At 59.6% G+C, this 12776-nt stretch overlaps 1 protein-coding gene and 1 long non-coding RNA gene across 8 annotated transcripts in view; one reads left to right on the plus strand and one right to left on the minus strand.

Moving 5' to 3' along the window:
- Positions 1–682: 682 nt before the first annotated feature.
- On the plus strand, positions 683–2301 carry LOC123575985. The gene is made up of 2 exons (XR_006701117.1): positions 683–1724; positions 1962–2301. It is a non-coding gene; the product is annotated as an uncharacterized LOC123575985 (long non-coding RNA).
- Positions 2302–11256: 8955 nt separating this feature from the next.
- The window catches only part of SLC37A1 (solute carrier family 37 member 1), an 82641-nt gene continuing 81121 nt past the window's right edge, over positions 11257–12776 (minus strand). For all 7 annotated transcript variants that reach the window (XM_045501279.1, XM_045501280.1, XM_045501282.1 and 4 more), the window contains 2 exons: positions 12685–12749; positions 11257–12194 (listed from right to left, as the gene is read on the minus strand). In XM_045501279.1, the coding sequence (XP_045357235.1) occupies positions 12179–12194; positions 12685–12749 (81 nt within the window). In that variant the 3' untranslated portion in view covers positions 11257–12178. The remainder of the gene's footprint in view (positions 12195–12684; positions 12750–12776) is intronic.

Here is a 12776-nt window from a genome sequence, read left to right on the forward strand (position 1 = left end):
GGGGGCTCGGTTGGGCATCCGACTTCGGCTCAGGTCACGATCTTGCTGTTCGTGGGTTCGAGCCCCGCGTCGGGCTCTGTGCCGACAGCTCAGGGCCTGGAGCCTGCTTCCGATTCTGTGTCTCCCTCCCTCTCTGCCCCTCCCCCACTCATGCTCTGTCTCTCTCTCTCTCTCAAAAATAAACAAAAACATTAAAAAATAATAATAATAAATAAAACGGACCCCGCAGAGCGGGAAGCGGTGTTTGCAGTGCGCCACCCGAGACAAGTGGATAAGCTCCTTCCGGGGTGAGCGCCGATGCCGTTGACCGCGAGTCCCATGTGAACGCACCAACAATGTATGTGACGTGACATGGGTGTTTTTAAACAGAAGCACACATTAGGGGCGCCTGGGTGGCTCAGTCGGTTAAGCGTCCGACTTCAGCTCAGGTCACGATCTCGCGGTCCGTGAGTTCGAGCCCCGCGTCGGGCTCGGGGCTGATGGCTCAGAGCCTGGATGGAGCCTGCTTCTGATTCTGTCTCCCTCTCTCTCTGCCCCTCCCCCATTCATGCTCTGTCTCTCTCTGTCCCAAAAATAAATAAAATGTTAAAAAAAAAAATTTAAACAGAAGCACACATCCAGCCAGGCTGTGTGTTGATGGATGATGATGCTGTGACCAGAGCCTTGAAGGGACAACCTTGCGTTTCCCTCCCCACCCCCACCCCCACCCCCCCCCCCCCCCCCCACCGAGCGATGGCTCAATGTTTGCTAATTCGGTGTCCACGCAGACTTTCTAGAAGCCAGCTACTGCAGATAATGAGAATTGACTATGTTCTCCCAGGTTTGCGGTTTCTTTGGGGGCGCCTTCCTCTTAATGCAGGTGGCTCCTCACTGCGACTATGGACAGAGATCCCTGCCCGTCTCTGGAGACAAAAAAGCTCGGGGTGGGGGGGGAGAGCCACAGCGTCGCTCTCTGTCCCTGGGTCCTCCTGCAATGGTGCCTGCGGTCCGGGCGGGGGTGGGGGGCTGGGCATTGCTCTCAGAGCCGCTGACCTGGGCTGGCAGCTGTCCCCGGCGCTTCTCAATGTTTTCTTGCTGTCGGTGCGTGGGGAGAAAGCTTCCTTCTCATCCTGCACGTTTCTGGATTTGTTAACTCCCTACTCCCTTTCGTCCCCGCTCACAAACCAGATCGTGTTCTGAGCCCCTCTTCTCCTTACGGTATCTTTCCAACGGAATCCAACAGCAAGCAGCACAAAGTGCTAAAATCCGGTTTCCGGCACCTCCCTGGAGCGGCCCCTGCAACGCCGCGTCCTGAGGCGCAAGACCCGCCCCCCTGGGACTCCCGGGCGCCGGCGGTTACCCAACGAGCCACCGCTGCCCACCGAGGGGGACCGTCTTCCCGCCTCTGGTCGCAGTCTCCCCGCGGCCCTCCCGTGATGCAGGTTACACGCCACCGGGACCGTCGGGCTCTGCGTCACGTCCGGGCCAGACTCACGGAGCAGCCAGCCCCTCGGACGCCACCAGCCGCCACGGCAGAAGGGAAAGAGGTGTGGAGGGCCGCACTTGGGCGGTGAGATGCCCCAGCCCCAGAGGGACGCGTGTCCCCTCCGCCCACGGAGCGCTGTCGGAACGAGTCGGGGGCCGGCGACGCAGGGGGCACGGGTTGGAAACCCTTGGCGGAAAGCACCGATGGCTGCTGTCGAGGACCAAAGAGACGAAGGGCTGGCCGGGAACCCGAAGAGCAGGTGCTTGATATGGTGCCCAGGGTGGGGTACGAGCCCCACCGAGGGGCTGCATGGCGGTCGGGGGAGGGAACGCAGCGTGTTGTGCGGTCTGTCCCCTGCGCTGGCTCGTGCCGGCTGCGCGCAGTGGGGTCTGCTTCGCCCCTTAGCTCTCCAGGCCTGCTTCACCCTGGCTCACCCTGGTCATGGCCTGAACGCCCCGAGGGGTCCCTCTGCCGCCTGTCCTCATTCCGGGAACAGGTCCTGGGCTTTTGTCCCGGCTGGATCTGGGAGCCCTAGAAGTGCCGCATCTTCCCTGCGGCTGCATTTGCGAGTGACCTGTGGAGGAGATTGGGATCTGTCCTGGAGGGTGTCATTAACACCGTCGACTTGTCACCGAATTGAAAGCCCCTCCCGAAGTTCCTGGACCTGATCAAAGCCCACCCCCCGGCTCCTCTGAGTCATTGGCACTTGGATGGTTTTCTTGCATTTCATATAATTTGGAGGCATTGATTTATCATTTCCCCCTACTTGGTATTCCAGAGACTTTGTTTTTCATTTCATGCTGCCACTTCTAAAAATAAAGTTAGTGGTAATTTGAGCTTCTTACTCCTTTCTCTTCCCTTTCGACAGCAGGCGATTGGATTATAAAATCCTGCAGTTGAGGAGACGGGCGGGGGACCAGGCACCCTGGGCTCGGTCTTCGTGCTCGTGCCCCTGCCCCCCCATTTGGGTGCAGCTGGCACGGGTGTGGTCACGGCCCCTTCCCCTTATGGGCTGGGTCACCCGGCGGGACTGGTGTCCCCAAGCGGTCCCCAGATCCGGTCCTGGGGGACCTGCCTCGTGAAGTCGCTCGCCCTCTGGGGCTCCGATCCTGCACGCTGGGGAACAGTGTCTGATATTCGCTCCCACACAACAGAGGGCTGAGGAAAACGGCTGGCTGAGGCAGGGAAGGGCACAGTGACATGAATTTAGAATTTGCTTAAAGACAGGTCACATTATATATATATTGGTTTATCCTTTATTTATTTTTGAGACAGAGAGAGACAGAGCATGAACGGGGGAGGGTCAGAAAGAGAGGGAGACACAGAATCTGAAACAGGCTCCAGGCTCTGAGCTGTCAGCCCAGAGCCCGACGCGGGGCTCGAACTCACGGATCGCGAGATCGTGACCTGAGCCGTAGTCGGATGCTCAACCGACTGACCCACCCAGGCACTCCAGCAAGTTGACTATTTTAAACAGAAGTTACTTAAGAGACGGCCAGTGCAGGAAGGACACACAGACCCTCCTCTGTCCCCTTAGAGCAGGAAATAAATCTCCCTTGTGGAAGGTGCCCTCCCTCTCCCAGGAGGAAGGGACGCATCCTTGTCACCGGAAGTGGGACATTTGGAGCCCGGAGGGCTGTGTAAACAACCCTGGTCACCACCCCAGCCCAAATTCTGTTAGACTTCCTTACTGCCTGAAGCCCCCAAAGTTAAGTTTTCTTTGTCCGCCAGTCCCTCCCACGCGGATTGTCTCTTGGTCTAAGAGGTGTGGAAACTGTCCCCCTGGCTCATTCCGTCTCGAGACTTGTTCTCCTCCTGTAATCTGTCTCACATCAGTTTCGCTCTGAGTGCCGCTGGAAGCCCTGAGACCGAGGGGTCCCCTGTCCTTCCCGGGAAGGGCACCCCGTGCTCACCGTGGAGGCCAGGGGACAGACAAGTGCAGCTTCTTATAAGCTGTTGTCTCACGCATTTCTGGGCCCCCCCACGAGAAGCCCCCTACTGAGAAGCGTAAACAAGAGAATCGCAGGGAGGCTGGGGTCAGAGGCAGCTGGCTGGCTGCAGGCTGGGCCCCCCCACCCCCCCCCGCCACCCAACGCTGCCCGGCTTCTGCGGGGTAACCTCTTCGACCCAGTCCCCCCCCCCCCGTTTTTCAGCAGGAGGGTGACGAGGCCTCCCGAGTGCCTGGCTGAGCCTGGTCAGCTCCCGCCTGCCCATCTGCGTGCGGGCCTTCTCAGGATATTGCTCGTGCTGGAAGTGCGACAGGCGAGCAAGCAGCCCAGCCCCCCCCGGCCCCCCCGCCAGGGAGGCGCCGGGAGGGGGTCTGCAGGTTCACCCCCCCCCCAAGAGGACCCGGACGCCCCCTGCAGAGGAGCTGTCCTTCCCCAAGTCCATCCCTGCATCAGCTCCGGGGGCCCTCTCGTGGCGGCAGAGAATCTGGGCTGAATTACAAGAAAGGAAACAAACCTGGGTCGCAGCCTTTGGGGCAGGAGATTCTGGGTCCTGCGTGTCCACCAGCCCCAGGCCTAGGGCGGCCCCTGAGTCCTACCGTCGCCGGACCCGCCCTGGTCACGGCCACATCTGCACCCCTTCCAGGGAGCCTGTGCCAGGGGCCCGTGGCCACCGCCTCCTGTGCGCCCGGCCGGCCCCAGCCCTGCTCCCCCAGTCAGGGCTTCACCCACTGTCCGCTGCACCCTCTCTGAAGCCACTTGGCTGTCTCGGAGCTCAGGCCGCCCCCTCCTCGCCCCTCCCCATGCACCCCCTGCCCCTCCCCTGGCCCTGCTTGTCAAGAGAACCCCAATCCTGGGTACCTGCCGGCTGCCCTGTGTCTGTGAACCCTCTCCCGGGTGGTTTGCTCATCACATCGCTGAGGTCTCTGCTCGGCTTTCCCTCCTCGAGGAAGGCCATCTGACAGCAGATAATGCTGTGCCCTCTGCCGTCCCCTCACCCCCGGTGACTTTCTGCCAGAGCCGGGCCTCCCCGAACTGTCGCGGCCCACCCGTTTGCCCCTTGGGGTCTGTCGCCCCTGCCAGAGTGCAGCCTCGTGGGTGCGTGGCTTGGGCTCACCCCGGTTGTCACTGTCCGCGGGCTCACTCAGCGCTTGGCGACAAAGCGTTTTGAATGAATGAATGAATGAATGGCAGGTTTACAATCTTCCTCCAGGCTCCTGGGAGGAGCTCCTAGGACAAGGGACCCTGAAAACGCAGCTCATAGAGCTGGCGATGTCCCAGGTCACTGAGGGTGTGGCAGGTGCCAGGCTCAGCCGGGTGGCTACAGCGTCGCCTCTCCAAATGCAGCCCTCCCGGGAAACAGTGGCCTGTGTAACAGATTCCTTGACTTTCTAGTGTCATCCTCTACTTTTAAAATTAGCTTTAGAGGCGCCTGGGTGGCTCGGTCGGTTGGGCGTCCGACTTCGGCTCAGGTCACGATCTCACTGTTCGTGAGTTCGATCCCCGCGTCGGGCTCTGTGCTGACGGCTCGGAGCCTGGTGCCTGCTTGGGATTCTGGGTCTCCCTCTCTCTCTGCCCCTCCCCCGCTCGTGCTCTGTCTCTCTCCAGAATAAATAAACATTAGAAAATTAAAAAACCATTGGGGCGCCTGGGTGGCGCAGTCGGTTAAGCGTCCGACTTCAGCCAGGTCACGATCTCGCGGTCCGTGAGTTCGAGCCCTGCGTCGGGCTCTGTGCTGACAGCTCAGAGCCTGGAGCCTGTTTCCGATTCTGTGTCTCCCTCTCTCTCTGCCCCTCCCCCGTTCATGCTCTGTCTCTCTCTGTCCCAAAAATAAATAAACGTTGAAAAAAAAAAAAATTAAAAAAAAAAAAAAAGAAAATTAAAAAACCATTAAAATTAGCTTTTTTACTACTTCTCCCGATTATAAGAATAAGACACGTCCACCGCAAGACATGTAGACAACACAGGAGGGCCCACCTCCGGACTTAGAGTCAGCTCCTTGGAGATGTTCACACGCCTGCCAGGTGCCTCCCAGCAACGCCTGGATTAGCGTCTGGCCAAGTGGGCGTCGCGGCCCAGCCACGCTGATACCGAGAAGCAGCCGTCACGAGTCTAGAAGGCGGTCTGCACGTCAGAAGGCAGACAACAAGCTGTGGGTCCGGAGCACGGGCCCAGCTGTAGAGGGGATGGTAGGCCACAGACACAGAAAGACACTCAACCCCACTCGCTGACTTAAATGGAAACCACGATGGTCAGGATAACGCGGACGTTGAAGGGCAGGGAGGGCCCCCGGCCTATCTCTGGCGTGCTGGTGATCCTCTATTTCTTGCCCTGGATACTGGTTACGTGACCGCGCAATTGATAATTTCTGACCTGTACGTAGAGGCTGCCGGGGCTCCCAGGGCCGGGCTCCGGTCCTCAGGGCGGAAAAGATGCACTTGTCTGTGGGGTCAGACAAGTCTGTGGAGTAAACACCGGCTCCCTGGCCCTTTAAACGGGCCGCCTGCCTCTCATCCGTCCACCGGAGCACAGGCTTGTCTGGTGCAGACGGCACGAACCCATGCGGAGGCCCAGTCACAACTGTTTCGAGGCCCAAAGACAGGTTTGGGCCAGAGTCATCTATTCGTTTTAGGCCACTTGCTTTGTTTGACTCCCAGTAATAAGCCAACCTGTGTTTAATTCTGGTGGATGTGGCCACGGGGACAGACACGCACGGGGCGTCCCCAGCCCTGACGGCGAGCCCGTCGGGCGTTATCAGGACATCACCGGTGAATAAAATCCCGCGAGAAGCGGGGGGAAAGGGCCGCTGTGTGGAGGCCTCGGCCTGGGAGGGGAGGGGAGCGTGTGGTATGTGTGTCCACGCACGGAGAGGCTGTGTGTGGGCGGTGTGGGTGCTTTGCAGCCTGGTTCCTGCACACGTCCCTGCACTGCCCTGCAGTTCTAGCCCCATCGGCGCGCCAAGCTCAGCACTGGCTCGCGTGTTTTCTCCTCCGCTGCCCTCTGCAAGGTGTGGGATCACTAAGGGCCTTCCCAGCCCCGCATCTCCTGGCCCGTCGACCCCCAGAGAGAAGCGAGGTTTGCGGGTGTTTGTACGGGTGCAGAGAGGCTCTAAGGACCTCAGACTTCGCTTCTCCCTTCTAGACAAAGCGGCCTCCACCGGCGACATCCGGGGCTCCTACAGTGGCCCAGCAGCTCTCCCTGCAGGCAAGGTGCACACCGAGGGGACTGTGTGCCATGACTCAGACAGCGTCCCCCTCCCCGGCCTCTGCGCCCCTGTGGGAGGCACACCGTCCTTCCCACCTGTGTGCCCCACAGCCCCGATGGCAGCTTTGCCACCGGGGACGTGGGGACGTGGGAGAACAAAGCCACAACGAAGGCCGGCGGGTGTGGGAAGGGGAAACCAAAGCTGACCCCACTCGCGGCCTACGCAGAACTCAGGTGTGGTTCCTGGGACAGTGACGGCTCGGGGAGGGCTTTGGGGTCAGCAGACCGGGGACCACTGTCCACGGGGAGGCCTCTCAGAGGAGGCCGGAGGTCATAGAAACGTAGCACTGTGCGTCCACGTAAGACACGATAAATAGAGGAAGTGCTGTTTTCCAGACACTTGGCTCCAGAACTTTGGTGCTAAAAGGTGCCCTGGCTTAAATACAAAGGGCTTGGGGGCAGAGGGGACGGGGTGGGATTACTTGACGGGCACAGGGGTGATGAAAAACTTTGAAACTAGACTGGTGTGGCTGCACGGCATTGTGTGTGCACCGCATGGCACGGGTGTGCACTCTTGAAGATGCTTAAGTGCGTGTTGTGTGAATTTCACCTCAGTCTGAAACGTACAAATAAAACGCGTGGGGCCGGAGCACACGTGCCCCTTCTGGTGGACTCCGAGACGTCCTGGGGTGGGGGCGCCACAGCCCGAGACCCCGAAACTCTCCAGGCCGTGGGCACGTTCAATGTCTCTGTGCCTCTACTCAATGCACATCTACCCACGGTGCCTTTAGAAGCAGATCGGGCACGAAACCCAACAGGTAACAGACTGTCGGACTCAGGCCTCAGGTTAGGACTTCCCAAGGGGGCCCGGGCCATCTGGGGCATCTTCAAGTCAAGGTGCTGCCCGGCCCCGCCCCACCGCCTGGGACTGTGCCCGCTGGCCCTCGCCCCTGCCCACCTGCTCAGCTTCCGGGTGAGACCCCCTCTGCCCCTGCTTGGGCTCCAAGGACAACTCATGCAGCTCCCAGCCGTGAGTTCTGCAGGTGACGCTGCTGTCACGGGATTGTGCCAGCTGGGACCGTGACTCACCAGTTTCATTCAGTCGGGCTTCACATCTGTCTCGTCTGCCAGCTCTGCTGGTTGGTTCGGGGCCCGAGGGAGCCCGGCTCCCCCGTCTGGAGTGCGTCCATGGATGAAGGCTTCCGCTGCACTCTGACCTCTGCCCTCGCAAGGACACGGTGGAGCGTGTCTGCGTTAGTTAGCGTCTCCCTGCAGTGGCTGGAAAGGCCGGGCCCGGGGACGGCAGAATGGGGCCAGCAGCCCTGAACCCGCACATCCTAGGTGCACGTCAGAAAGTATGAGCCCTTGGTGGCAATGACGTCACACTGGCGAAAGGGTAGCGGAGGAGGATTGAGTGGCCCGGCTCGTGGAAGGCTCGCAAGGACGAACTCAGAGCCTCGAAATTAACCTTCGGTGGCAAGAGCACTCGGAACCCAGCGCACATAACCTCAACAGGCTGCATGGTTTCAGGGAGGCACCACCAGGGGAAGGGACACCCAGTGGACACACCCCCGCCTTCCCAACACTGCCACCGATCGTCAGAGACAAGGCCAGGACCAGCCCATTCCCCCGCCCGCCGCCAGTCCCCGTGCTGAGTCTGGGTGGAGCGTCCGCAGGGCGACGTCACGGGCCCGTGGCCCTGAAGCCGCACGGGCCCTGTGCTCAGAAGGGCCCACGCTTGGGGGTTCATGCCTCATGGTCTCCGTGTTCACGTGCTGAATAATGTTATCTCTGCACTGAGGTTTCTAACTGAGGTCGCAGGTGCTGGGAGGCCCCACGATCTCACCTCCTACCGGCCTCCTCCCGCCTCCCAGGCAGAGGAAAGGAAGACATTTTCTTAAAAAAAAAAATTTTTTTTAACCTTTATTTATTTTTGAGAGACACACAAGAGAGGGAGGAGCAGAGAGAGAGGGAGATGTAGAATCTGAAGCAGGCTCCAGGCTCAGAGTTATCAGCACAGAGCGTGTTCGAGCGGGGCTCGAACTCGTGAACTGCAAGATCATGACCTGGGCTCAAAGTGGGACGCTTAGCCGACAGAGCCACCCAGGCGCCCCAGGAAGACACTTTCTTTTTTTTTTTTTTTTTTTTTTTTTTTTTTTCAACGTTTATTTATTTTTGGGACAGAGAGAGAGCATGAACGGGGGAGGGGCAGAGAGAGAGGGAGACACAGAATCGGAAACAGGCTCCAGGCTCTGAGCCATCCGCCCAGAGCCCGACGCGGGGCTCGAACTCACGGACCGCGAGATCGTGACCTGGCTGAAGTCGGACGCTTAACCGACTGCGCCACCCAGGCGCCCCGGCACTTTCTATTTCAGTACCTTGAACGGCACTTTTTTCCTGTGTTTTGAACAAAGGGCCCGCGTTGGCCGAGAGATCGGCAGCCTGCACATCGCAGCCCCCCAACCAGGCCCTGCAGGGTTGGGGGGGGGGCACCGGGCGTCAGGCTGCTGCGGCTCCTTGGGGACACCCCACGGGACACATTGTGAGCAATTCACAGCAGTCCCTGCGTACTGTGCCCCCAGCCTCCGCACCACCGGCCCCCAGCGCGTGGCTGCCCCAGTGCCTCCCTGCACGTCTCTCCTGAGGAAGTTCGCGGTATGCAGACCGGAGCGAGCATTACCAACTCCGACGACAATTTGGCACAGTGTCTGTTGAATCTAACAGGCGTCAGGACTTGGGTTTTCCCAGTCCATTTTTTTTCTAGTGATTTTTAAAAAATTTTTGATGTTTTATTTATTCTTGAGAGAGAGAGACAGAGCATGAGCAGGGGAGGGGCAGAGAGAGAGCGAGACACAGAATCCGAAGCGGGCTCCAGGCTCCGACCTGTCAGCACAGAGCCCGACGCGGGGCTCGAACTCACAAACCGTGAGATCACGACCTGAGCCGAAGTCGGACGCTCAACCGACTGAGCCACCCAGGGGCCCCATCTAGTGATTTGTTTTTATCGGGTGTCACAGCTGGGGAGGTGGTTAAGGGTGCATTTCCAGGCACGCTACTCCGGACGGGCTCTGCTCCTGCCCTCACGTCTCTCTCGCTGCCCGTCCCAGCTTGCTTGGCAGTTATCCTGCTGGGCATCCCCCCCCCCCCCCCGCCCCGCACCCCGCCCTGGATTTGAACAGGAACATTTTAGCGACGCACAGGTTCTTGGAAGGCAGAGTCACATCTCCGTACAAAGGCAAGCATGTGCGCGTCGTGACCAGCTATTGGCGGAAGGACATCTTCTCAGCCGATCGCTCAGGTGGAAATGAAGATTTAGTTATATTGAAATCGTATGCCTTTTTCTTTAATAGGGGCGGTGAGACCTTCCACTCCTGGGCCCAGAATGTTTCTGCTATGTGCGCTCCTTGCTTTCCAATGTCGATTTTGCATTTCAGCAGGCCTTCTAGGGGGGCCCCTGCAGGCTCGGAGCACGGAGCGGCCGTCCTCTGTAGCTTGTGGGAGACTGTCTCGACTTCAGTCCCAGACTGGGGAAAAATAACGGCCCAAAAGCTTCCTGCCGCTGAACCACAGGCGATGGCGGCTGCTCTTTGGGGTGGGGGCAGAAGCAAAGAGGGTCAGAGGGTCTGCTGAAGGCCTCACCCGGGCATTTGACGGGTTCAAGCCTCGGGGAGCAGGGGGCCCCAGAACGTCACGGTGAAGGATTCTCTGTGCGTTAGTCACTATTGGCCCTGCCCGCCTCGGACACAGGCCGTGGGGCGAGCAAGAGGCTGTCCGGGCATAGCGAGCACAGGCCTCGGGGCCCCTGCCGCCCGGAACAGGGAAGGAAGGCAGAAAGGAGTGACCCCAGCCGCAAAGAGGAAACACAAGACGGAAGGAACCGGAGGGAAAGAGAACCCCGTGGGCGGAGCGAACCGTGTGTAAGGCACCGTGCAATCCACTCGGTGCTTGGGCAAGTTTTATTCTAGCAGGAGGGAACTTCTACACGTGTAATAAGCAGCTTTCGTTATTGAGCAAAGCAAGCCTGTCTGGTGAGGACAACCGCCCGCAGGAGACCCCTCGTCTCTCTGGCCCTTCTCGGCAGAGCCCGCAGCAGGAGCCTCCGCCGGGGCCACGGCCGTGGCCCTTGGCACTGTGGCGCGGGGGAGGCCACCACACGGCCCCCGTCACGCAGACGGAGAAGGTGCCTGTCGCCTGTTGTTGGGGAGAAACTCAGAGCCGGCACCGAGCACCGAGCACTGGCTGTTTCAGGAGAGGCCCTGCTCCTCCCCGGGTGGCATTCGCATAATTCGCAAACTGCCCAGACTCAACCCCTCCCCCAGCAGGGCGGCCCTGGCTTTGCCACCAACAGCCTCTCCTTCCAGCTGCAGAGCTACGGACTGTGTCCAGGCCCTAGAAAACCAAGAACGCACAGTGTTTGGAAGTTTTTTGTTTTTTGTTTTTTTTAACATGAGGGAAACGTGAGCAGACGTCATCAACATTCTGCTTGAGCTATTTTTTAAACATTTTCTCTCGGGGCGCCCCTTGATTTCGGCTCAGGTCGGGATCTCCCGCTTTCTGAGAACGAGCCCGTGCTGGGTTCTGCGTTGACAGCGAGGAGCCTGCTTTGGGCTCTTTCTCTCAAAACAAGTAAATAAATCAAAATAAGCTTTAAAAAACCATTTTATTTCAAAGAGCAGACAAGTATTCTGCTAGGAAACAACTGGGAAGACAAATGGCCAAAAACAGTCAGAGTTCGTCTTAATAAATAACAAAAGGCCATTTATTTTCTTGGATTTCTAGAACACACAGCACATCTTAACCCCACGCTGGTGCCGCGGGGCTGGAGACAGTTCCAGGCGCCTGGCGTGTCGCAGGTGACTCACTGCACAGCCTGGCCACGTCCTCCCCGAGCCCCGCAGGGACCAGCAGCGGCGGCCACCGTGGCGCTCAGGTGGCAGACGCTTCCAGGTGTTCGGGCCTGGTGTTCCCAGGGCCCTCGACGGGCAGGCCGATGGCCTCACAGCTGCCCACTCGTCGACGATTCTCCAGGCCGGTGAGGAGCCGGGGGCGGTGGCGGGAAGTCTTGTGGGAGACCTGAGGGCCCTGACGTCCGTCCTGGTTTCTGACCCGGCATCGGGGTTCTTCTGTCCTCCCAGAGTCTGGGCTCCGTGCTGGCTGCGTTCTCGCGCCCGCTGCGACATCGGGTCCCCGACACGGCCCGTTCAGGTGACATCAAGGTCCCTGCCAGCGTGACACGTGCCCGTTCTAACGTCCTAGGCTGGAGCGCCCGAGACTCAGGCTGACGTGAGTGCCACCCGCCGGGGACCCGCCCGCCCAGCCACGTGTCCCCCGGCTCCGCCGTGGTGAGAGCACTTCCCACGCGCCTCCTGTCCGCGGTGCTGAGCCCCACGGCTCGCCTAAAACGGCAGCTGGACTTCTCAAGGCGGCTTTTGTGTCTTTTCCAGGTGTGTGTGCAAAAGGCAAGGGTCAATCATTCTTTCCAACACAGGATCCTTTATTTGAACTTTCCCTTGACAGACCGTTGGTGAAGGACGGGCCCGCCTCCCTCCAGGGGACTCGGCGGTCAGTGTTCCTTGAACCTGGAAGAGGACGACAAAGGAGCAGCTGGTGACACAGCCAGAAATGGCACAGGAAGGACGCACAGCAACCCCCCCCCCCCCCGGGCCTCTGGAGCCACCTGGGGGGTGCAGCCCCGCCCCACCCCACCCGCAGCTCTGGGGACGAGGAGGGACAGAGATGGGGCGGGCGGGGGGTGGGGTAGGCTGGCTGTGGGGACTCCTATGTCTCTAAGCTGCAGTTCAAAGACAACACAGAAGGCAATTTCTCTGATGTTCTCCCTCAGCTTCTGAGGAGAGATTAATTGCCACCATCAGCCGCCCCGAGGCATTTATTAGGAAAGGACAAATCAGCATGAACGAGACGAGACGTGGGATGATAAGACAGTGGGTGGGTTTTCTTTTCCTTCCATTTTAGGAGAGGCCAGGTGTGGAAGGCAGGCAGGCAGGCCCGTACTAGAGCTGCTCTCTGACCTCTGACCGGTGGCAGGGGGCAAGGGGAGGGGGCACTTACAGAACCTGGTCCCCGGCCGCTGACCCCGGGCAGCTCAGCTCCTTGTGAATGAGACGAATCAGGAACTGCAACCAGAACAAAGACCAAAGACA

Source organism: Leopardus geoffroyi, chromosome C2 (assembly GCF_018350155.1).
Source record: "Leopardus geoffroyi isolate Oge1 chromosome C2, O.geoffroyi_Oge1_pat1.0, whole genome shotgun sequence".
Taxonomy (NCBI): domain Eukaryota; kingdom Metazoa; phylum Chordata; class Mammalia; order Carnivora; family Felidae; genus Leopardus; species Leopardus geoffroyi.